At 40.3% G+C, this 26778-nt stretch overlaps 1 protein-coding gene across 1 annotated transcript in view; it reads left to right on the top strand.

Annotated features, from left to right (window-relative positions):
• Positions 1–15982: 15982 nt before the first annotated feature.
• Positions 15983–26778, top strand: part of SLCO4C1 (solute carrier organic anion transporter family member 4C1) — an 87609-nt gene continuing 76813 nt past the window's right edge. The window contains exons 1-2 of the mRNA XM_005889797.3: positions 15983–16348; positions 21318–21581. Of these exons, the coding sequence (XP_005889859.2) occupies positions 16027–16348; positions 21318–21581 (586 nt within the window). The 5' untranslated portion in view covers positions 15983–16026. The remainder of the gene's footprint in view (positions 16349–21317; positions 21582–26778) is intronic.

Genomic DNA, 26778 nt, shown 5'->3' with positions numbered 1-26778 from the left:
CCAAATCTCTATAGTATGAATGCTAATACATTCCCACAATATCCCTATTAACTAACCAGCTAGCCCCTTCAGTGAAAGAGAATTTTTTACCTACTGAGGCAATCTGTCCCATTTTGTATACCTCTAATTCAATGGGTCAAATTTTTTTTTGTCTCAGGTCCATTTATTCTGTTAGAACTTACTGAATAGAATATCATAAACAGCTTTTTGTTTATATGGGATGCATCTATTGATAGTTATCATGTTAGAAATTAAAATGAAGCTTTTAAAGAATTAGTTCATATAAAATAGTGACAATACACCCATTAAATATTAGCATAAACGTTTTTAAATTTTAATAATTATAAGCTAGACACAGGAAGGCAACTACTGCATGATCTCACTTACATGCGGCATTTTTTTAAAAGTTGAATTCATGGAGAGAGAGAAAAGAGTGGGACCAGGGACTGGAAGACCTGGAGGAATAGGAGAGGTGTTGGTCAGAGTACAAGCTTTCAGTTATAAGATGAAGAAATTCTGGTGACCTAATGTACACCACAGTGACTACAGTTAATGCATTGTATACTTGAAATTTGCTAAGAGAATAGATCTAAAGTGTTCTCATACACAACACACACACACACACACACACACACACACACACACTAAGGTAACTATATAAATTGATGGGTGTGTTAGCTTGCAAAGAAGGCAATGGCACCCCACTCCAGTACTCTTGCCTGGAGAATCCCAGGGACGGAGGAGCCTGGTGGGCTGCAGTCCATGGGGTTGCTAAGAGTCGGACACGACTGAGCGACTTCACTTTCACTTTTCACTTTGATGCATTGGAGAAGGAAATGGCAACCCACTCCAGTGTTCTTGCCTGGAGAATCCCAGGGACGGGGGACCCTGGTGGGCTACTGTCTGTGGGGTCGCACAGAGTCGGACACGACTGAAGCGACTCAGCAGCAGCAGCAGCATGTTAGCTTGGGGCTTCCTTGGTGGCCCAGATGGTAAAGAATCTGCCTGCAATGCAGGAGACCTGGGTTTGATCCTTGGGTTGGGAAGATCCTCTGGGGAAGGAAATGGCAACCCACTCAAGAACTATTCCTTAGGAAATATCGTGGACAGAGGAGCACAGCAGGCTACAGTCCATGGGGTTGCAAGATTCGGATACAACTTAGAGACTAAACTACCACCACCACAACTTAAATATATACCACTTTTGTTACTACTATCTCAATAAAGTTTAAAAAATACATTTAAAGCAATGATAGTGAGGAGAATGAAATGGTTTTATCTCTTTTCAAATCTCTTTAATGTCTAGCTTAACAAGGGGTTCTTATGTCTTCTTTTTTGTGATATGTCAAACAGCCTCAAGAAAACTTCACTGTTCCTTTATAATACAATGGGAATCTAAAAGACAAAAAACATCCTAGTATTATTTAAATATAGCTGTGAACTTGCAGACCCCTTGAAAAGCTCTCAGATTTTCCTGGGGTTCCTGGATCACATTTTGAGAATCACTGTTCCAATTACTTATAAAGGATTTTCTTTATTTTGAACTCATGTTTTCCTTCAACATGAAAGGTCCTTTTACTAATCTTAAGAACCATAAAGAATAAACGTGATCTCTGTTTCAAATGGTCCCCTCATTGAAATATTGTATAACAGCTAATTATCCCTGTATCTTTCCTTCAGGATAAACTCTCATACTTTTTTCAACTAATTATCATGTGAAAATTTACAGTTTTTCATTCCATCTTATTTATAACATCATTGGGCCTGCTCCCATTAGTCATTTCTTTCTTTGGTGCATGAATCAGGGTAGTAAACAATATTTCAGGTCAGTCTGAATGATGCAGAGAGAAAATCTTAACCTGGATTTCATACTTCAATTAATGTTTCTTAAAACACACATTTGATCCATATTTTAACTAGCTGATATTTAGTCAAATGTTTATTTTCCAGTTTTAAGTTGATTTATAGAATTTTTTTAAACCTATGTCATCTTGTTAGATATGGATCATGGTTTTAGTTTGTGAATCTTGATGCTGCTATACAAAGTTTTTATAATATTAATGGCAGATATAATGCAATATGTTCACCGAACTGTTTTATATACTGAGCTCCTTTGGCATTAAAGCATAGGTCTGAGTTTGATCAGTGACATATGGACAGACGTTCCCTATGATCTGTTTCAGTGCTAGCCAGGAACACGCAGTACGGAGGTGTACTCTCTCTCCGACTGACTGACTGCCAGGAAAGACTTCAGAGGGAACGAGAAAGTGGGAGGAACATGGATCCCTGAGTTCTTCATTGGAAGGAGAACATTCAGGAGAGCCTCCTAAAGAGGAAAAGTCACACTGAACCTTTCATGAACTAGAAAAATCTGTTATTTATGAACCAGAAAGAATCTGCTTTAAGTTCATGGAATTATTTGGCAGCCTATCCCAATACATATTTTCAGCTTCTATTAAAATTCTCTATGGTTGACATTTGTCTGTTATTCAAACACTGTTTTGCCAGAGTCATTCAACCAAAAACGGCCCTAATACCTCAACAATACTGAGGAGACTAACAGTGCTGTCATTTGCCTCACAGTTATTTATCGAATCCACATAAGATAACTGTTGGTAGATGCTATAGTGAAATTTAGATAAATGATAAGTGACACTGGCCTCAGAGTAAGTTGGGTTGTGTTCCCTTATCTTTGATTTTCTGAAAGGGTTTATGTAGAATTGCTTTGCTGTTTAGTTGCTAAGTTGTGTCTGACTCTTGCAACTCCATGGACTGTAGCCCACCAGGCTCCTCTATCCATGGGATTTCCCAGGCAAGAGTACTGGAGTGGGTTGCCATTTCCTCCTCCAGGGGGGTCTTCCTGACCCAGGGATTGAACCTGTGTCTCCTATGTTGCAGGAGGATTCTTTACTGCTGAGCCACCAGGGAAGTCTAGAATTGATACAAGTTCTTCCTTAAATGCTCAGTGGAATTCCTTACAGAAGTCGATGGGTCAAATAGCAAATTCCTATTGGCTACCTGTTTTACATATGGTAATGTATGTTCCATGTTACTCTCAGTGAACTCAAACCAGGGCTTGATAACAACCTAGAGGGATGGGATCAGGAGGAAGGTGGGAGGGATGTTCAAGTGGGAGGGGACATAGGTAAACCTATGGCTGATTCATGTTGATGTTTGGTAGAAACCAATGTAATACTGTAAAGCAATTATCTTTTAATTAAAAAAAAGTCAATGGGACTGAAGTTTCCTTTGTGGGAAGATTTCTAATTACAAATTCAATTTCTTTAACAGACCTAGACTTGTTCAGATGATCTGTTACCCCTTAAGAGTTCTTTTGTAATTTGTCTTAATGGACTTCTGTTCATTTCACCCAAACTGTCAAATTTGTAGGCATAGGTTATTTATAACTATATCCTTTTATACATGTAGAGTCTGTAATGATATCACCTCTCTTGTTCCAGATATTGGTGATTTGTGCCCTTCTGGTCAGTCGGACTAGAAATTTTTCAATTTTGTCTTCTTAAAAAATCGGTTTTAGTCTTGTTAAGTTCTCTATTGTTTTCCTGTTATCTATGCCATTAATTTCCTCTCCAGCCTTTATTATTCCTGTTGTTTTTTATTTGATACTTTACATTTAAATTGTTCTTTATTTTTCAGTTTCTTATGGTAGAACTGAAGTCACTGACTCAAGTCCTTTCTTCTTATAGGCATGTTATAAGCATTGTTTTACTAGCATCCTGCAAATTCTGATGCTTTTTATTTTTTCATTCAGTTATTTTCATTTTGATTTTGTTTTTGACCTGTGGGTTGTTTGAGCTGTGTTATTTGGTTTTCACACATTTGGAGATTTTCTACCTCTCTTTGTTACAGATTTCTGATTTGATTCCATTGTGATGAGAGAACATATTTTGTGTGGCTTGAATCTTTTAAAAATTACTGAGACTTTTTTCATGGCTCAAAGTCTATCTTGATAAACATTCCATGTGCACTTTGAAAGAATATGTATCCTACTGTTATTGGTGAGAAGTTCTATAAATGTTAATTAGATCAAGATTGCTTATAGTGTTGTTTGAATCTGGTATACTCTTGAGTTTTCTATTTGTTGGATTAATCATTGAGAGCATATTAATTATTCTGAGCATGATTGTAGATTTGTATATTTTTCCTTGCAGTTCTATCAGTTTTAATTTTCATGCATTTTGACACTATTTTAAGTGCATAATTATTTGAGATGAAGTGCTATTGAGGAATTTACCCCTTTATCACTAAGAAATAAATTTATCTCAGATAATATTCTTCTCTGTGAAGTCTATTTGGACTGTTATTCATGTATCCATTCCAGCTTTCTTTTGATTAGTATAAGCATAATATATCATTTTCAATCTTCTACTTTTAGCATTTATATTTAAAGTATGTTACTTGTGGGCAGTATTTAATTGGTGCTTGTGTTTTGTATCAGACCTGATCATCTTTTCCTTTAAATTGTAATCTTTATTTACATTTAGTGTGATTATTAATATCAGTTCAGTTCAGTTCAGTCGCTCAGTCATGTCCAACTCTTTGCGACCCGATGAATCGCAGCTCGCCAAGCCTCCCTGTCCATCACCAACTCCCAGAGTTCACCCAGACTCATGTCCACTGAGTCAGTGATGCCATCCAGCCATCTCATCCTCTGTCATCCCCTTCTCCTCTTGCCCCCAATCCCTCCCAGCATCAGAGTCTTTTCCAATGAGTCAACTCTTCGCATGAGGTGGCCAAAGTACTGGATTTTCAGCTTTAGCATCATTCCTTCCAAAGAAATCCCAGGGCTGATCTCCTTCAGAATGGACTGGTTGAATCTCCTTGATTATAAATATATTTAGGTGTAAATCATCACCTTGTTACTTGTTCTCTTTCTGTCTTATCCATTCTGTCCCCTTTCATCTCTTATTCTGCATTCCTTTAGATTAATTGAATGTATTTCCACTTTATTTTTTTCCCTTGGCTTTTTTATTATTGTTGCTATTTTAGAGGCTGCTCTATGCCTCATGGTGTAAGTCATCATATTAAACCTTTGACATGTTTTCACTTCACATATATGACATTTACAATAGCATACTTCCATTTCTTTTTATCTGGTCTTTGCATTATTGTTGGCATATGTTTTGCCTCTACACAACTATGAATCCCACAATACTTCTTTATTTTTGTTTAAACAATGAACTGTCTTTTACAGAGACTGACATAATAAAATCACACATATTTCTCCATGGGTCTTAAGCTCCATCTCCTCATTTCTGGTGCTCTTTATGGCTTTGCACAAATCATTATTTTCACTTGTTATCATTTTCCTTTAGCCTGAAAGACTTCTATAACATAGCTGCAGGTGCTCTGGAAGATAAATTATTAATATTTCCTTTTTTAATGTCTGAAAACTTGTTTCACATTCATGTTGCCTTACTAGCCACTGTCCTTCTAATCTGTTAAGATGGTTCTTTTCCTGGACTAGCACCATTTCTTTACACATCTCTCTGGGCTCTGCTAAATACTAGAGGGAATCCTCTGCCCATCAACCCAGTCCAGCTTCCCATTCCAGTGTTTTGTCTTGCACATTCTAGCTGTCTTGGACCTTCAGCTTTGTCTTCTCAACTCGAGAGAGTCTGCTGGGTTTTCTATGGATTTCACATCTTGTCCCACCCTACCCACACACACCATCACTTGAAAACTCTCTCAAGGCAGCAAACTGCTCACCTAGTTTGTTTCCCATCTCTTTGAGATTACTCCCCTTCATAATTTGGTATCAGGTGTCTTGAAAACATTTTTTTCCCCCTTAGAGTCTTTCTTTTTGTCTTCTTCTTTTGGGTATTTCAAGAAGAGATTAAATCTAGTCTCTGTTACCCCATCCTGCCTAGAAGTGGAAGTCCCTTTACTGACTGTTCTTTTAATGCCAGTTTTTGTATTCCATTTTTCATATTTAAAAAAAATGTTTTTGTTTCATGACTGCCTCAGAAGTTTTTACTTCTTATAGTTCTTCTGCATTTTTTTTTCTTCTTCTGGTCTAGCAAATTTTCATCTCCCCTGATAAGTTGGAGTATGGAGAGGCTTGTACCTTCTCTTTAACTGAAGAGACAGTTAAATTGTGTTAAACTGTCTGTTAAATTGTGTTAAACTGACAGTTAAACTGTCAATCAATTGACAGTTGATTCTGTGTATTTCTTTGGATACTCAAGCAATTCTCTATTTTCATATCTCTTTTGCAGAGTGTACATTTTGTCCTTGCCCTATAGGACCATACTCTAAGAGCTCACAAGTTGTAGAGTGGAAATGTAAGGGTTTTATTTTACCTGTGTCTACTGCCTTGAACTTTGTTTATTAAAGCTCTTACTTTATTTACAAGTAAATTATTATGCTAATAGCATCTTGCTAGCTCCCTTCATCTCACACTAGACGTTTCCTAACTCCCAGTGAATTCTAAAAAGATTATTGTGAAAGAATATATGAAAATTCCTCACTCACCACTGTCACTTTTTCTGTTACTGGCCTATTTCTGCCTCTGAATGCACTGAGATTTTGGGTGTATTGGACCTTAATCTTGATAGAAGCAGGCTGCTAGAACTAAAACCTTCATGTCTCATATAGTTTTATAAATCTAAATTCTAGTAACTTTCATTATCTCCTTTTGTTAAGAAGTGGAGAGTGGTTAAATCGTGGGTGTCATGGGGACTATCAAGAGTGGTAGGATGGCCATTTTTCTATTCAGTAAAGAAGGTATTTTGTAATGATTATGACACTGGTTGTGTAAATCCTATAGAACTGGACATGGAACAACAGATTGGTTCAAAATTGGAAAGAGAGTCAAGGCTGTATATTGTCACCCTGATTATTTAACTTATATGCAGAGTACATCATGAGAAATGCAGGGCTGGATGAAGCACAAGCTGGATTCAAGATTGTTGAGAGAAATATCAATAACCTCAGATATGCAGATGACACCACCCTTATGGCTGAAAGCAAAGAGGAACTAAAGAGCCTCTTGATGAAAGTGAAAGTGGAGAGTGAAAAAGTTGGTTTAAAACTCAACATTCAAAAAACTAAGATCATGGCATCTGGTCCCAGCACTTCATAGATGGGGAAACAATGGAAGCAGTGTCAGACTTTATTTTTTTGGGCTCCAAAATCCCTGCAGATGGTGACTGCAGCCATGAAATTAAAAGACGCTTGCTCCTTGGAAGAAAAGCTATGACCCACCTAGACAGCATATTAAAAGGCAGGGACATTACTTTGCTAATGAAGGCCTGTCTAGTAAAAGCTATGGTTTTTCCAGTAGTCATGTATGGATGTGAGAGTTGCACTATAAAGAAAGCTGAGCACCGAAGAATTGATGCTTTTGAACTGTGGTGTTGGAGAAGATTCTTGAGGGTTCCTTGGAGTGCAAGGAGATCAAACCAGTCCATCCTAAAGGAAATCAGTCCTGAATATTCATTGGAAGGTTGATGCGAAAGCTGAAACTCTAATACTTTGGCCACCTGATGTGAAAAACTGACTTATTTGAAAAGACCCTGATGCTGGGAAAGATTGAAGGCAGGAGGAGAAGGGGATGACAGAGGGTGAGATGACTGGATGGCATCACCGACTCAATGGACATGAGTTTGAACAAGCTTCGGGAGTTGGTGATGGACAGGGAGGCCTGGTGTGCTGCAGTCCATGGGGTCACAAAGAGTCAGACACGACTGAGCAACTGAATTGACTGATAGAATCACAGCATGTTGAAGACTGCTTCCAGGGATCGAAACCAGACCTTGAGTATAAAAACAATGTGTTATAGAAATAATATCATAATTACTAATTTGGTATGGTACAGTCTGAGGTTGTTGATATTTCTCCTGGCAATCTTGATTCCAGTTTATGGTTCATCCAGCCCAACATTTCACATAATGCACTCTGCATAGAAGTTAAATAATACAATATATAAGACAATATACAGCCTTGTTGTACTCCTTTCCTAATTTGGAACTAGTCCATTGTTCCATGTCTGGTTCTAACTGTTACTTCTTGACCAGCATACAGCTTTCTCAGGAGAGAATTAAAGTAGTCTAATAGTCCCATCTCTTTAAGAATTTTCCAGTTTGTTGTGATCCACACAGTCAAAGGCTTTAGAATAGTCAATGAAGCAGAAGTAGATGTTTTTCTGGAATTCCCTTGCTTTCTCCATGATCGGAGTGACTGAACTGAACTGAATGTTGTGATACTTGGCCATAAGTATGCTTTTAAGGAATTCAGTGTTTTGAATGAATTATAATAACAATCACTTATCAATGAAAGGCTTAACTTGATACTATATAGTAAATTTTATGCTAATAGTTCATTTTTCACTCCCTACTGAGTTTACTTTCTTATGAGAATTATTGTATTAAATGTTTACCTTTTTTATTTTAAAAATTATGATCAATCCTGTTTATAGATACTCTCATTGTGATTTATGATTTGTATTACTGAATGAAAAATATAGCTGTCTTCCTTATTAATATAAACATATTTTCCTGTGAAACTGCAATTCAAAGCAGTATTTTACAAATCTAGTCAGCATTAAATTTTTTCTTGGATATAATTTTTAATTATACATTTTGGAGAGAGTTTAAAGTGAAGAATACTAGGAGAATCACTACTCTTCTTGAATGAGGCAATGAAACAATCTTTTCTGCTTTTGTTTAGTTAATATAAGATCTAGTGGTATAAATCTTTAATGCTGGGAATTTTTCTTAATTTTTTCTGGTGTTGCTTCACTCTGTTTTGTTCTGTCCTTTTAAAAAAGTTTATTGGAGTATAGTTGATTTACAATGTTGTGTTAGTTTCTGCTGTAGAGCAAAGTGAATCAGTTTAACATATACATATACCCACTCTTTTCCCATAAGGTCATTACAGAATATTGAGAAGTGTTTTCTGTGCTATACAGTAGGTCCCTACTAGTTACCCATTTTATATAGTGGTATGTATGTGAACGCTAGGATTTTAAGTTATTTCAAAAATATCTGTATCTGACCATCTTTCTCTTCAGGCTTCCTCAGGATCCCTCCAATTTTAACATTCTATAAGTCTTATAATGTTATACTGCCAAAGATTTCACGTCCTGTCTGAAAGTGGAAGGGAACTGATGGAGTATTACAATCAAATGAAGGAATATAAAATACTCTAGATAGGCAGATAAGTACATTTTCACCCTATAAGCGTATCTACATAGAACACAAAAATATAATCATTAGAATGCTTTTAAGCATGGGATCAGAGCAAGGGGAGTTGGTGGGATCATCTCGAAAGCTTCTGTCACTGGTCCAGTTCCCCTGGGTTCACCCAGCTCCTGATATGGAAGATCCGCTACTGCACATGCCAGAAAATGGAACTTGCAGGCAGGGACTTCTGCTCCTATGTACACTGGGGGGCGGTTTCTACTTTAAAATCTAGATGCTGTTCTTTCTCTCATTCTCCACAGTTAAAAAATATAGCAAATAAAATCTGCCAAAAGAATAGCAATTTATTAATTACTTCCTTAAAAATTAAGATGGCATTTTGAATATGCTCACTAGATTTACCCTAGGTTGAACAAAGAATTTTCAAATGACAATTTTCCACACAATTATCAGAGACAAAAATCTATGAAATTGTTTGGTTTTTGCAAACTTCAACCCCCTTCGTTTTAAAATTGCAGCATAAAGGATGTGAGGGAACAGGAAAGTACTTCTTGCATTTTCATGAAGAGCAAGAACTTAAGATGAAGCAATGGTACTTTTGCTAATCTTTCAGCAAAATTCTACTCTTCCTCACAGCAAGAGTGGCAAATTCTCCTTAGCCAGCATGGATTTAAGTGCATGAAGATTATGCTTCTTTGATTTTGATAGTTCGAATTTGTTCATTCAAAGCTGCAAAATAGTCTTAAACTACGAATGTACTTAAATCTCATCAAGCAAACTTTGCTGATTGGTTAAGTTAATTTGTATTTCAGAGATAAAATGGTGACCATATCTATTTATACATTTAAATACCACTTATTTTTGTCAAAATTCTTTTTCAATGAGTCTAGAATGATTACATATCAATTCTAATTTGAATATTTGCAAAATCTGGGGAATTCAGAGCAGCATTAGTCTTCTAGACCTCATCAATATGAAGTAAATATGAGTTTTGATCTCTCAGAATTGCTATGCAATAATTGTAACCACAAATACAAGCTATAGCCATTACAAGAGAGAAAATGCAGAGGCCAGAGAAGAGATCTAACTGAGAAAATTCATTCAAATCCTTAATAAGTGGTTGACTATTTATTAGTTGTATGACTTTGGAAGAGTTGCTAATCCTTTCTGGAGTGTAGTTTCTTTAATATGTAAAATGAAGATGATAGTAGATACTGCTCTTAACTGGACACTGAACAACAGACTGGTTCCAAATAGGAAAAGGAGTATGTCAAGGCTGTATATTGTCATCCTGCTTATTTAACTTATATGCAGAGTATATCATGAGAAACGCTGGGCTGGATGAAGCACAAGCTGGAATCAAGATTGCCGGGAGAAATATCAATAACCTCAGATATGCAGATGACACCACCCTTATGGCAGAAAGTGAAGAGGAACTCAAAAGCCTCTTGATGAAAGTGAAAGTGGAGAGTGAAAAAGTTGGCTTAAAGCTCAACATTCAGAAAATGAAGATCATGGTATCTGGTCCCATCACTTCATGGGAAATAGATGGGGAAACAGTGGAAACAGTGTCAGACTTTATTTTTCTGGGCTCCAAAATCACTGCAGATGGTGACTGCAGCCATGAAATTAAAAGACGCTTACTCCTTGGAAGCAAAGTTATGACCAACCTAGATTGCATATTCAAAAGCAGAGACATTACTTTGCCAACAAAGATCCATCTCGTCAAGGCTATGGTTTTTCCAGTGGTCATGTATGGATGTGAGAGTTGGACTGTGAAGAAAGCTGAGTGCCAAAGAATTGATGCTTTTGAACTGTGGTGTTGGAGAAGACTCTTGAGAGTCCCTTGGGCTGCAAGGAGATCCAACAAGTCCATTCTGAAGGAGATCAGCCCTGGGATTTCTTTGGCGGGAATGATTCTGAAGCTGAAACTCCAGTACTTTGGCCACCTCATGCGAAGAGTTGACTCATTGGAAAAGACTCTGATTCTGGGAGAGACTGGGGGCAGGAGGAGAAGGGGATGACAGAGGATGAGATGGCTGGATGGTATCACCGACTCGATGGATGTGAGTCTGAGTGAACTCCGGGAGTTGGTGATGGACAGGGAGGCCTGGCGTGCTGCGATTCATGGGATCACAAAGAGTCAGACACGACTGAGGGACTGAACTCAAAATGATTGGACATTTAAAAAATCCTAGTTTCTACTTCTACTCTTTCCTTAGGTTTTAGGCCAGGGTAGACTTTTTTTGACTGTGAGAGGATAAAAAACAGAATGTACGTGTGTTTGTGCTCAGTTGCTTCAGTCGTGTTGAACTCTTTGTGACCCCATGGACTGTAGCCCACCAGGCTCCTCTGTCCATGGAATTCCCCAGGCAGGAATATTGGAGTGGGTTGATATGTCCTCCTCCAGGGGATCCTCCTGACCCAGGGGTTGAACATTCGTCTCTTATGTCTCTTGCATTGGCAGGTGGGTTCTTTACCCACTGAGCCACAAATGTGTGTCTGTTCAAAATAAGATAAATGTTTTGTATCTCAATCCCTCATCAGTAAAATAGGCTTAGTATATATATAAGTGAGAAAAGTTTTACAAAATAGTACTTACGTGTCATTCACTGTGAATTTTCTTCTAAATTCTAGTTTATTTTATTAAGAAGTAATAGTGTTTGACAAACATTCCTCCATGCTACATTAAGTGAGCCTACTGTCTATGGTTACAATAAATAAAACGTCTTGTTTCAGGATGAATGATAATCTTTCCATCACCATACTCTCATTTCTGGATGTAAGGATACACTTGGATAGGACCAGCATGCGCTACCGAATTATAGCTGTTTGAGAGGCATTAGCACATCCCATGGACGGAGGAGCCTGGTGGGCTACAGTCCATGGGGTCACTAGGAGTCGGACATGACTGAGTGACTTCACTTTCACTTTTCACTTTCATGCATTGGAGAAGGAAATGGCAACCCACTCCAGTGTCCTTGCCTGGAGAATCCCAGGGACAGGGGAGCCTGGTGGGCTGCCATCTATGGGGTCGCACAGCGTTGGACACGACTGAAGCGACTTAGCAGCAGCAGCACTGAATCTAGAAGTAGCTTCTTTGGTAGGCAATTAACCTGAATGAGGATAGGAAGACTTGAAAACTGTCTCTAGAATTGGTTATAAAAAGCATGCACTTTTTATGGTTAGCACGCGCTAACTTTTTTATAACCAATTTGGCAGCACGCGCTACTGAATTACTGCCATTTGAGAGGCACTAGCACTGAATCTAGAGGTAGCTTCTTGGGCGGGCAATTAGCCTAAATGAGGATAGGAAGACTTGAAAACTGTCTCTAGAATTTGTTATAAAAATTCTCAAACAATATGTCTGAACTACTTTTAGCAAAGTTAATAGAGGTCTCAGATATTACTGGATACTATACTGCTGTCATTGTTGTTCAGTCTCTCAATCATGTCCGACTCTTTGCAACCCCATGGACTATACAGTCTGTGGAATTCTCCAGGTCAGAATACTGGAGTCGTAGCCTTTCCCTTTTCCAGGGGATCTTACGAACCCAGGGATTGAACCCAGATCTCTATTATGGGTGGATTCTTTACCAGCTGAGCCACAGGGGAAGCCCAGAACTTAATAGCATGATTAATTAATATTTAGTGAAGTACTCCAACTTTCGATAAAAGGGCCCTTACAAATGAATAATAGTACTAATGTACTGAAAATGATATCATATAGCAGTGTAGTGGAAAAGACTCATTGGAAAAGATCCTGATGCTGGCAAAGATTGAACAGGGGGTGGTGGCAGAGGAAGGAGAAGTGGGTGGCAGAGGATAAGATGGTTAGATAGCATCACCAACTCAATCGACATGAATCTGAGCCAACTCAGGGAGACAGTGAAGGACAGGGAAGCCTGGCATGCTGCAGTCCATGGGGTCACAGAGGGCCTGACATGACTGAGAGACTGAACAACAATGACAGCAGTATAGTATCCAGTAATATCTGAGACCTCTATTAACTTTGCTAAACGTAGTTCAGACATATTGAGAATTTTTATAACCAACAACTGGGGTTTCCCTGGTAGCTCAGATGGTAAAGAATCCACCTGCAACTCAGGAGACCCCAATTTGATTCCTGTGTCGGGAAGATCCCCTGGAGAAGGAATAGGCTACCCACTCCAGTATTCTTGGGTTTCCCTGGTGGCTCAGACGGTAAAGAATCCGCTTGTCACGGGGGAGACCTGGGTTCCATCCCTGGGTTGGAAAGATCCCCTGGAGGAGGGCATGGCAACCCACTCCAGTATTCTTGCCTGCAGAATCCCCATGGACAGAGAAGCCTGGTGGGCTACAGTCCATGGGGTCTCAAAGACTCAGACAAGACTGAGTGACTAAGCACAGCACAGCACAGCATAACCAATAGTCAGATCTGAAGAAGCTGGTTCCTTAACAGTCTGCAGTCTTACGAAGCCTAACAGCTTTGTGTACATAGCCCTGATTATGTAGCAAATAGACAGTATTTGTGGTTTTTTATTATGTTCCTTTTTGGAATAAGCATTTCATTTAGGGAAAGATGAACATTCCAAGATCATAATGTCTTTGTTTAAAATACATTACTTTCAGATGCATTAGTTTACCTTCGGAAGGGGAGAGAGAATGGGTTCTTTGAAAACCTAATCATACCATGATCAAGTCACGCCTCAACTCCAAACCTTCCTGTTTTAATCACAATAAAGCCAAAGTCCTTATAATGGCCTACAGGGTCTGGCCCCTGCCACTTCTCTCCCACCCCACCTGTACCCCTTTACACCCCTGCTGTGGCTTCTAGTGCTCTCCAACCATCTCATTTGAGCCCACTCTACTTCCCCAACATACCAGACTCCCTCCTTTACTTTCTTCAGGTTTTTGCTTAAAAACCTGAGGCCTTTCCTGTCCACCCTATTTAAAATTGCATCAAATTCTCCCCCTTCCCCAAAACACCCTTCCCAGCCTGTCCATAGCATTTTTTCTCCATAGCATTTGTAGAGATGTACTCCATTATTCTTGCCTGGAAAAGTCCATGGACAGAGACTGGTGGGCTAAAGTCCAGAGGATCTCAGAGTTAAACAGGACTGAGCACGCCCAGGCACTACATATGTAGGGGTTTCCCAGGTGGGCTCAGTAGTAAAGAACCCACTTGCAGTGCAGGAGACAGGGGCTGCAGGTTCCATCCTTGAGTCAGGAAGATCCTCTGGCCAAGGAAATGGCAACCCACTCCAATATTCTTGTCGAGGAAAATCTTACAGTCCATAGGGTCAATCCCACAGTCCACAGGATGACAGTCACATATGTCTGAGAACACACGCACTGCATATTTATTACTTATTGTCCGTCTTCTATCAGAATGTAAGCACAGTAAGCCTAGGGGTATTTGTCCGTTTTTGCGCACTTTTTCACCACCAGGGCTTAAAACAGTATTTGGAGTCCGGAAAATAAATGTGTTTTGTTGAATGAATGAAAGGATGAATGAATGAACTGTAACTACAATTAGCATAATGGTATTCGGTTGTTCAAGGTGTTATTCTTATTTATTCCACAGATAGAAATTATTTACACTGCTATCAGCATTGTTCATCTGAAGGTATGCAATGTACAGCAGAAAGAATATTATATATATACATGGCTTTAAAGTTTCCTAATTTGTATTCCTTCACTTTGGGGGAAGTGAAAGCTACAAAAAAGGTGGTTATCATGCCAATGGCTGTAGTGGTGAGGGCTGGTAGGTATTTCCCTTTCTAGGGAGGATGACAGGTACAAAGTCTTTTAGCAGGATGCTCACGGAATCCAAAATACTGTACCTGTGGCGGCTCAGATCCTTGGGAGTCCAGGCGAAGCCTGATTCGCTAAGCGGCAAAGGCAGGCTTCCCGGGTGGCTCAGCAGGTAAAGTGTCTGCCCGCAAAGCAAGAGACCCGGGTTCGATCCCTGGGTCGGGAAGATGCCCTGGAGAATGGAGACCCACTCCCGAAGTCTTGCCTGGAAAATTCCATGGACGGAGAAACCTGGTGGGCTATACAGCCCATGGGGTCGCAAAGAGGGGGACACGACTGAGCGACTGGTTCAAGGGTAGAAGGCCGCTGAAGAGTTTCTGGAATTTTCTCCTGAAGCAGGTGTGTTTCTTGTTGGTTCCCAGTCCCTGGGAAGGGGCGCGGGGGGAACCGGGGGCCCCCTCTCAGGCTCCTGAGGAGGCTGACGGGCCGCGCGACGAGAGAGCCCCTGAGGGGGACGCCGGGGAGGCGGGGACTCGCCCCGCGCGGGCGGCCACAGGCGGGCGAGGCCGAGGGCCGACCGCACCGCCGCGGGGCCGGCGGCCGCCGGCTCGCTGAGGAGGCTCCCGTCGACGACGACGACGAGAGAGCCCCTGAGGCGGACGCCCGGGAGGCGGGGACTCTCTCCTCGCGGGCGGGCGAGGCCGAGGGCCGACCGCACCGCCGCGGGGCCGGACGCCCGCGATCGGCGGCCGCCAGCTCGCGGAGGAGGCTCCGGGTGACGACGCCGGGGAGCCCTTGAGAGGGACGCCCGGGAGCCCTTGAGAGGGACGCCCGGGAGGCGTGGAGTCCCTCCGCGCGGGCGGCCACAGGTGGGCGAGGCCGACGGCCGCCAGCTAGCTGAGGAAGCTCCCGGCGACGACGACGGCGGCGGCGGCGGCGGAGACAGAGCCCCTGAGAGGGACGCCGGGGAGGCGGGGACTCGCCCCGCGCGGGGGCGCTGCCACCTGCCCGGAGGAGGAGCCCCAGCGGAACCTTGGTGTATTTTTTATTTATTTTTTATTATTGTTGTTTTTTTTTTTTTTGCGGCTCCGGCAGCCCCGGGGAGTCGGGAGGACGCGCCCGGATCATGAAGAGCTGCAAAGGCATCGAGAACCCGGCTTTCGTCTCCTCCAGCCCAGACACCCCGCGCCGCGTCTGTGCGTCGTCGCCTTCCATCGACATCTCCGTCCTGCCCACCCCGGCCGCGGGCTCGCCGCCGCCGCCCGCGCCTCAGGAGCCCCTGGAGCCGCCTCAGCTCTCGGGGGTTCCCGGCGCCTCTGAGCTCGAGTCGCTGTCTGAGTATGAGGAGGGGCCCTGCGGCTGGGGCAGCTTCCAACCCCGGGCTCTCCAGCGCTGCAACACGCCCGGGGGCTTTCTGTTTCACTACTGCCTCCTGGCCCTCACGCAAGGTGAGGACCGGCGCCGGCTTCGGGAAGGAGGTGGGAGAGCCGGGGGCGTCGAGGGGCGCCGGCGAGGAGGAGGGGGGGCAGGTGCGCCGCCAGCCCCGGGGATGAGGGGGTCTGCGCGCCTGAGGCGGGTGGTCCCCGGGCTCGGGGCTGGCAAGCGCTCGCACAGACGCCACCCAACCAGGTTCACGCTTCTGCATTTTTAGCTTCTCTTACAGCGAAACATTGAAAACTTGCCAGGCAAGCTCTTTCTCTTCTAAGTGTTCTACCTCCAGCCTAGCAATTTCCTGCAGAGAAGGTGGAAATGAGGGGAGCCCTCCTTCGGGAACTGGGTGCAAAAAGCATGCATTTTGCTAAAAAACAACAACAAAAAACAAACAAACAAACAAAAAAACAACTTATTAAAGGGATTTGTCTTTACATCGCTTCTGGAAGAGAGTGGATAAATGTGCACCTGAAGGTAGGGCGGTTCGCCAAGGAGAAACTTTTTGGACATACATAGGATTGGTCAGATCTATGCATTCAGGTTTTTGTGAGTGTAATTGGAGAGCATTGGATGTTCTCGTGAGTCTAGGGAATATAAACCTGCAGAGGCTTCAGGCGTTATTAACTGGTAAGTGTAAGTCAAGTCACTCAGTCGTGTCCAACTCTTTCCCATGGACTGTAGTCTACCAGGCTCCTCTGTCCATGGGGTTTTCCAGGCAGTAGTACTGGAGTGCTACTGGAGTGCCATTTCCTTCTCCAGCGGATCTTCCCGACCCAGGGATCGAACCTGGGTCTCCCACATTGTAGACACACGCCTTACCGTCTGAGCCATCAGGGAAGTCCTGTAAGTGAAGAGAAAGGCACTCGGTCTTTGCGACCCCCATGGACTGAGAAGTCGAAGTCCGTGGAATTCTTCATATCAGAATACTGGAGTGGGTAGCCTTTCCCTTCTCCAGGGATCTTCCCAACCCAGAAATTGAACCCAGGTTTCCCGCATTGCTGGCAGATTCTTTACCAGCTGAGCCACAAGGGAACTGTTAAGGCACTTCAAACCCCGTATCTGTTTGTTCACGGATCTCTCTTAGATTCTCTTAGGAGTTACTGATGGAGAAGGCACTGGCAACCCACTCCTGGAGTGGGTTGGATTCTTTGCCTGGAGAATCCCATGGACGGAGGAGCCTGGTAGGCTGCAGTCCATGGGGTCGCTAAGAGTCGGACACGACTGAGCGACTTCACTTTCACTTTTCACTTTCATGCATTGAAGAAGGAAATGGTAACCCACTCCAGTACTCTTGCCTGGAGAATCCCAGGGATGGTGGAGCCTGGTGGGCTGGCGTCTATGGGGTCGCACAGAGTCGGACACGACTGAAGCGACTTAGCAGCAGCAGCAGCAGCAGGAGTTACTGATAAAAGCCCAGGTTTATACCCTCAGGAAGTTGCAATCTAAGTCTCTATTGGAGGGGTAGGTAGTGAGGCAGAGAGACAGTGATTCTCACGAAGGAAGGCATGCAGAGAATGAAAGAAATGGAACTTATGCTAGGGCGACATTGAAATGGCACATCTTCAAGGACATGCAATAAGTTAGCTGGGATTTGATAGTATGTAGATTTTTTTCTGGGGGGGAGTCACAGTTTAAAACTTTTGTAAAGGCAATTAAGTACTGATGTAAAGAAATGTAATCGGAAAAAAAAATGGGTTTGAAATAGCTCTTTTTTAAGATTAACAGAAGACTGAATCGAAATATATTCTACCTGTTCCTATTCCTGCCCCACTGTCTTAAAGCAGCTCAGTGTTGCTTGCACAGGTTAGGTGCTGAGTAAATATTTGTTGATTGCGAAGCAGCTGCAGCTCTTCTCGGAAGGACAGTTTTGTGCTTGAGTTGCTTCCTTTTCCACCTTTCTTGTCCCAACCAAAGTTGGCCCTCTCTCAGCATCTTAACCTTAGTTGTCCAAAATCAGTGATTACCAAGTGTCTTAAGGTCAAATGTAAAGTTCAAAGAAATTAGTTCAGTTGCTCAGCCGTGTCCGACTCATTCACAAGTAAAAATTTATCTTGTGTTTTAAGACATATTCTGAAACTGCAATATTATTCCAGAATATATCATTTTATGTTTAATATAAAATATTGTTTAAAATTATTATCAAATGTAATTGAAATTCTTAGAGAAATGTGTCAAGTTTAGCCTGGAGTTACCCTATCTAGAAATCTCCAACTTCAGAAGTGTAATCTGAGATGAAAATGATTCCATAAATTCTTATTTCAGCTTAAGTTTGAATGACTGAAAACATTATCATGTTTCTCAATCTTGATTCTTGGGAATACCATTTCCAAGATACAGTATTATAATAGGTGATCGGTGAAAAAAGACCCAAAGCTTGTCAAATGAATTTACTTAACCCAGCCACTTATCAAAAATAAACAGTATTTCTCTTAGCACTGGCTTTCCTGGTGGCTCAGACTATAAAGTGTCTTCCTGCAGTGCGGGAGACCCAGGTTCTATCCTTGGTCTGGGAAGATCCCCTGGAGAAGGAAATGGCAACCCACTCCAGTACTCTTGCCTGGAAAATTCCATGGACAGAGGAGCCTTGTAGGCCACAGTCCATGGGGTCGTAGAGTCGGACACGACTGAGCGACTTCACTCATTTACTCACTCTCTCTTAGCACTTAATTTCCTAATGTACCTCCTAGCTTCTTGCATTTACAGTGGACATAGTATGCAGCCTTTCATGAGATTTCTTTTTTTAAAAAAGCAAAGTTCTTGGAGTTTATGTAGTGTAGAATTTACTTTGGGATCCTAGGCTTAAAATGCTGTCTTTCCGTAAGAGTCTACAAATTTACTTTCTCAGAAATTTTTTTTTACTGTAAAAACAATAATTCTAATGACTGATTTTTAATCAGTATGGCAAGGGTGTTGGGAAGTTGATTTTAGATGGGAACTTTTCAGATTCTCAGACAACCTTGATGGTGGTGGTTTAGTCACCAAGTCTTGTTGATTCTTGTGACCCCATTGACTATAGCCTGCCAGGCTCGTCTATCCTTGGGATTTTCCAGGCAAGAATACTGGAGTGGATTGCCATTTCCTTCTCCAGGGGATCTTCCTGACCCAGGAATCGAACCCAGGTCTCCTGCCATGCAGGCAGATTCTTTACCGACTAAGCTATCCCCCTTATAAATCTGTCATTCCTAGCTATTTAGAAATTATATCTTAAAACATCAAGAGCTATAAATTGCTGTATAGATTTATTAAATTGATATGAAAGTAAAAATCATGTTAGGACTTTTAAAATTTTTAAGAAGTTTCTTGCAATATATTCCCAGTTACAGTCTTGATAAAGCAAAATTTGAAGAGATTACAGAGATAATATCTTGGATGTACTCTTTATATTAATTAATGATTGAAAACAATTCATGGTAGCCTCTTAAGTAAAAAGAATAATCAGTTTGAAACTTTGTAATTTGATTAGATGGTTTTTTATTTTCACTTTATAGTAATATCTTGGAGAAGGCAATGGCACCCCACTCCAGTACTCTTGCCTGGAAAATCCCATGGATGGAGGAGTCTGGTGGACTGCAGTCCATGGGGTCACTAAGAGTCGGACATGACTGAGACTTCACTTTCACTTTTTAAAAAAAATTTTATTTTATTTTTAAACTTTACATAATTGTATTAGTTTTGCCAAATATCAAAATGAATCCGCCACAGGTATGCATGTGTTCCCCATCCTGAACCCTCCTCCCTCCTCCCTCCCCATACCATCCCTCTGGGTCATCCCAGTGCACTAGCCCCAAGCATCCAGTATCGTGCATCGAACCTGGATTGGCAACTCGTTTCTTACATGATATTTTACATGTTTCAATGCCATTCTCCCAAATCTTTCCACCCTCTCCCTCTCCCACAGAGTCCATAAGACTGTTCTATACATCAGTGTCTCTTTTGCTGTCTCGTACACCGGGTTATTGTTACCATCTTTCTAAATTCCATATATATGCGTTAGTATACTGTATTGGTGTTTTTCCTTCTGGCTTACTTCACTCTGTATAATAGGCTCCAGTTTCATCCACCTCATTAGAACTGATTCAAATGTATTCTTTTTAATGGCTGAGTAATTTTTTTACTTTCATGCATTGGAGAAGGAAATGGCAACTCACTCCAGTGTTCTTGCCTGGAGAATCCCAGGGACGGGGGAGCCTGGTGGGCTGCCGTCTATGGGGTTGCACAGAGTCGGACACAACTGAAGCTTCTTAGCAGCAGCAGCAACATAGTAATATCTAAACTTCTGTATAATCAGTATCCTAATTAGACATTTTTGTTGTTAGTCAGATTTGAATTTTCAGCTTTTTCTTGTTTATCTTATATTCTTTAATCACAGTTATAATGAGCAGATGAAGTGTAAGTTGTTATTTTCTGTCACGTTGCCTATGATTTAGAATGCTAGTAATTGAAATAGACTTTTAGTTTGTTTGTTTTTGTCCCAGAAACTTTTAAATGATGACGTTAATGACTCTAAGAGTGCTAGAAGAAGACAGAGGTTTGAGAACTCAATTGCACCTTTCATAAGACTAAGTCAAGGATTGAGTAATTTGAACAGTTTTAGCTTTTAACCTCTCAATCACCTATATGTTTTGTAGTCTTCCAAGTGAGGCCCATGGGAATATACTATACCTGGAAACTCTCTAATGAATCAGCTTCATGAGACTTTACCAGTCTCTTTTGTATTTAAAGAAACATGGTTAGCTGTAATTCAGTATGTGATAAACATCAACTTTACTTAATGACTGAAAATTTACAAATGTATAATTTAAAAGAGAATTGATTTGTAAAGGAAATATGTTTGGCTTGCTTAGTTTTGAAACGTTGAGATTTTTAAAATTGGACATTTAAAAATATCAATAGAAAGGAACAAACTTTAGTAATGTCATGTTAATTATCATACTCTATATGGTAAAGTTGTAATAATGCACATAAATTTACTCTTTTCTCTTTTAGGTATTGTGGTGAATGGCCTAGTAAATATTAGCATTTCCACTATCGAGAAGCGCTATGAACTGCAGAGTTCCCTGACCGGCTTGATATCATCAAGCTATGACATTGCCTTCTGTTTGCTGTCTTTATTTGTATCGTTCATTGGTGAAAGAGGACACAAACCCAGATGGCTTGCGTTTGCATCCTTTATGTTAGGGCTGGGAGCGCTTGTGTTTTCACTGCCCAAATTTTTTAGTGGAAAATACCAATTTGGGTCTCTTTATGAAGGTAAGTTTCTGTTCCCTTCTTGCTTGTTTTAAGAAGTTGTATTGGCTCTGTACTGCACCTCACTTGTATGGTATTTAGGGTAAGGGCTTAGCTGTCTTCCAGTGTTCACTGCTTTGTTACGATGTGATTTGTGTGGAGTAGGAGATTATTGAGACAGATTGTGCATTGTTCATTGCTTCAGTGGATCTCCAAGCTTTTAATCTTCTAATACTCATTCCCCATATTATACACAATCTTCCTTAAAAAAAAACATGACCTTTTTGCTTTGCTGGTGGTGTGGCTTCGCTGGGGCTTTAAGATCTAGTTTTTCCCCTTAGTTCTGTTTGCTGTGCTTACAGCTCTGCACCCTGGACCTGTTGACTCCTGATTTGAGAATGAGAGGTGAAACTTACAGGAGTAGGGCCTTTTCTGAGTACTGAAACCAGTTTCACTTTTGACTCTGATTTAGAGACGCAGAACTTAGTTACCTAAAGTGTTGCTCTGCTCAGTACATTATTTAAAGGCTCAGAAAAAGGAAGTTTGATTATTTATATTCCTTCTCCTTTTTTCCCCCAAAGTATCTTTTTTTAATGGAAAACCAATTATGGGAGAACCCGAGAAATGTACAAATGAAAGTAGACATTTTTGTCCTTCCTGAGACTTTTAATAGCAAATATTGAAATAAAATCAGAGAGCCACAAAATCAGAAGCTTTCAGAGGTTAGGTAAATGAAAAAAAGGCTTATAGTAAGAAGAAAGGGGAACTGGGGCCTGCTGCATGACAGTCATTATTTTCAAAAAGTTAAGATTTTTATATTTGTATTATATTGAAGATTCATATTAAGGTGTTAACATTTCCCAAGATCTATTTCCCAGTTGTAGACTGACAATAGGACAGTATTTTCAATAACAAAGTATATATATCATACAGTGTGGTTTTAGGGATGTACATACTAAGTAAGCAAACTTCATTTTAGAAGTAAAAATAGAATTTGCAAGTATATGGATCAAGAGAAGATATATTAAAAAGGTGATAAAGCTTGAAATGAATGAGATAAGGTGAATGTGTTATCTATAGAAAGAACAGTTACTGGGTTCTAGTATATTATCTAAGATTCCATAAAATTTTATTAGCTCAACTGCACATACTTTCTCTGGGAGTAGTTTTATAAATAAGACATGCAGGATTTCGCATAGTATCTTTGATATCCTAATGGTAAGGGAAAAGCTGAATTTTTGTCTGTCACAAGAAATACAAAACTGATTCTGTGATAGCAAAAACAGTATTGTATTGATAGCCTTTAGGTGGTGATCTTTGTCCGGATTTTAATCCCTCATTTTTCCAGTTGATCAGATACCCTACTGTTCTTAAAGTATACAGACTTTGTTAAAAAAAAAAAATACAACTTTAACTCTTTGAACTAAAATATAAACACCTGCTCCAAGTGCAAAAGCCTGATCTGTCCTCAGCCATCTTCTTTGCTTCCTCTCTTCCATACACCCGTTGTGTCACAGCCAGTTTGAATAATTTCTATTTCCCAAAGGGAAATTGCCACAAATTAAGAAGTGTGTGGCCAGAGATGAAGCCAAAAAGGTTCTTGAAACCAGATTATAAACTTTCAGTACATTATTGTATATCATGCAAGTTTTCACCACATTCATGTTGATGTTTTCCATGATTTTAGTTGAAGTAGATTAGGTAGAGGAATTGGAGGAGCTGTAAATTTTTTACTCTAAATTTACTAATAATTTAAATAACAATTTCTCTATGGAAAATAAAAATAAAAATTCAGTTTGCCCTTATTCTGCCATTGGTATGATGAATATTTATTGATATGGACTCTACCTGATGCCGAAATAATAGCAGTGAAACAGTTTCATGCCCTCTGGATTGTATATACTAGTGGGAGGAAATACAAAATAAAGCAACAAACACTATTGAGGTGAGTGTATAAGGGAAGAAATAGTATGAAGTAATAGTGCACACAAGGGAAAATACATGGGCAAGGGAAGGCTATTGTGATAAAAACTGGATAATGAGGAGCCAGTCCTGAAAGATGATTTCCAGGCAGGAGAAAAAATGATTGCAGGCTTTGGAGCAGGAGACAGCTTGGTAGATTTTAGGAAGTGTCAATTTTGGCCAGCATTCTCAAAGGTAGGGAGAAAGTAGCTGAGATAAACTTGAGAGGCAGGCAGACCACAGCGTGAGTCATTTGGATTTGTCTTTAAATGCAATGGGAATTCATGAGAGAGTTTTACACAGGGGATTACATGATCTTATTTATGTTTTTAAATGATCATTTGGCGTCTGTTGTTCTGAGGGACAAGAGTATTTGTGAGAAAATCACCCAGGAGATTTTCACTATAGGTCAGGTGAGCAATAAAGGTGGTTGGGGTGGGATTGGTAACAGTAGAAATTTAGAGGAGTGATTGATTTTCAATCTGCTTTGGAGGAAAAAGAGATGGGTCTTTATAGTGGATTGATTGTGAAGAAAGAATGGATAATGACTCCTTCATATTTGGTTTGGCCAACTAGAGCCATTTACTCTCGTGTGGAAGACTGGGTAGAACAGAATTGGGAGTGCAAATCAAGAATTCAGGTTTGGACTTAAGTATGAACTGCATACTATATATCCAGTGTTGCAATATATCTCTGTAGACATGAATGTTTATGTAAATGTTCAAGTCATTCTTTAGTCTTCATTCCTAGAAATGAAAACACTGGTTAGAAGGGCTTCCTTATTCTAATTTTTGATAGGTAATGTCACACTGACTTTTAGGAAAGAATATACCAGTTACTCTTCCGCAGTCAATATATGAAAAATGCCTGGTTGCTATTTTGAAATTTTTACATTCTTTTTTTCCTGAAACTTTTCCTTAATAGAAATGTCACTGGGCTGTGTTTGTGTGTAAGTGGAGGTGTTTACAATGTAACAGATAAAAAACTCAGGGTTGAAATTACATTATATATGTAAAGGAAACTGGACACTTGCAAATAGAAAGAATGTTAGAAGTTGTGAATCCCTTCTTTTACCATGAAGAACCTTAGGACAGGGCTTCCCTTGTGTCTCAGATGGTAAAGAATCCACCTGCAATTCAGAAGACCTGGATTCTATCCCTGGAATGAGAAGATCCCCTGGAGAAGGAAATGGCAACCCACTGGAGTATTCTTGCCTGAAGAATTCCATGGACAGAGGAGCCTGGCGGGCTACAATCCATGGGGTTGCAAAAAGTCAGATACAACTGAGTGACTAACACGCACACACACACACACACACACACACACACACACACCCCCTAGGAAAATAGGTGAAGTGAATTTCTGGTGATTTCATAGGTGGTCAATAACAGCTAAAATTAATACTAGTTTTTATGCTTTGTTTAGGTTTTTAAAATTTTTTATTTATTACTGGTGGTTAATTAAGTATATAAAATAATTACAACATTTTTAAGAAATTATGCCATTTCTTCCCTAAGTTCATATAGCCAGTTTTATTTTAATTTTTATTAAAGTTGATTTGCAATGTTGTGTTAGTTTCTGCTGTACAGCAAAGTGGAGCATGTATGTGTGTGTGTGAGTTTTCAGTGTGTCTGACTCTTTGCGACCCCATGGACTATAGCCCGCCAGGCTCCTTTACCCATGGAATTCTCCAAGCAAGAATACTGGAGTGGGTTGCCATTCCCTTCTCTGGGGGTCTTTCTGACCCAGGGATTGAACCCAGGTCTCCTGTCAGCAGATTCTTCACTGTCTGAGCCACCAGAGAATCCCACATCTACATATATCCACTCTTTTTTAGATTCTTTTACCACATAGGTCATTACAGAATATTGAATAGAGTTTCCTGTGCTATACAGTAGGTCCTTATTAGTTACCTATTTTATATATAGCAGTGTGTATATGTCGGTTCCAGTCTCCAAACTTATCCCTTCCCCCTTCTCCCTTGTGAAAGTTGCTCAGTTGTGTCTGACTCTTTGCAACCCCATGAACTATACAGCCCATGGAATTCTCCAGGCCAGAATACTGGAGTGGGTAGCCTTTCCCTTCTCCAGGGGATCTTCCCAACCCAGGGATCTAATCCAGTTCTCCCTCATTGCGGGTGGATTCTTTACCAACTGATTTGTCAGAGAAGCCCCTTGGTAACCATAAGTTTGTTTTCTACATCTGTGACTATTTCTGTTTTGTAAATAGGCTCATCTGTACCATTTTTTAGATTCCACAAGTAAGTAATATCAAATGATATTTCTTTCTCTGACTTACTTCACTCAGTATGACAGTATCTAGGTCCATCCATGTTGTTGCAAATGGTGTTATTTTGTTCTTTTTTGTGGCTGAGTAATATTCCATTGTACACACGTACCACATCTTTATCCATTCCTCTGTCAATGGACATTTAGGTTGCTTCCATGTCCTTTCTATTGTAAACAGTGTTGCTATGACCATTGGAGTAGATGTCTATTTTTGAATTATAGTTTTCTCCATAGATACGTCCAGAAGTAGGATTGCTGGATTATATGGTAGTTCTGTTGTTAGTTTCTTAAGGAACCTCCATGTTCTCCATAGTGGCTTTACCAATTTACATTGCCGTGAACAGTGTAGGAGGGTTCCCTTTTCTCCACACCCTCTCCAGTATTTATTGTTTGTAAATTTGTTGATGATGACTATTCTGAACTGCGAGTGGTAATACCTCATTGTAGATTTAATTTGCATCTGTATACTAGTTAGTGTTGTTGACCATCCTTTTGTGTGCTTTTGGGCCATCTGTAACAGATAGCCAGTTTTAATGGTCTGCACTAACTTGTCTGCTCAAGTGAATTAATCCACTTTTGTAAATACAGGATCGTGTAACCACAAATCTGAGTTATTTATCCAACTCTAAGGAGAATGTTGAAAAAAAACTGGAGATTTAAGTGAGAAAAGGAAAACAAATGAATTTGAAAGCTTTTGGAAATAAATTAGAAGGAAATGTATAATCCTCTTAGGTAATTTTAAATAAATAACCTAAAGAGTATACCATTAAGAAATCATATTATTTGAATCATACATGTCATTTTAAGTTAATTTGAAACCAACATTGAGAAAATGAATATATTCCTTTGTATGCTTTTTTTGTTGGTATTGTTTTGAACTTGAGGGAAACCAAACAGCAGTTTGGATGAAATACTCTCTGTAAGAGGAGATTAAAGTAATGTAATATAATTGGTAAGTAGAAGAAAACAAA

This window comes from Bos mutus, chromosome 7, assembly GCF_027580195.1.
Source record: "Bos mutus isolate GX-2022 chromosome 7, NWIPB_WYAK_1.1, whole genome shotgun sequence".
Taxonomy (NCBI): Eukaryota; Metazoa; Chordata; class Mammalia; order Artiodactyla; family Bovidae; genus Bos; species Bos mutus.
Note: the sequence above shows the minus strand (reverse complement) of the source record. Positions and strands in the feature narration are given on the sequence as shown.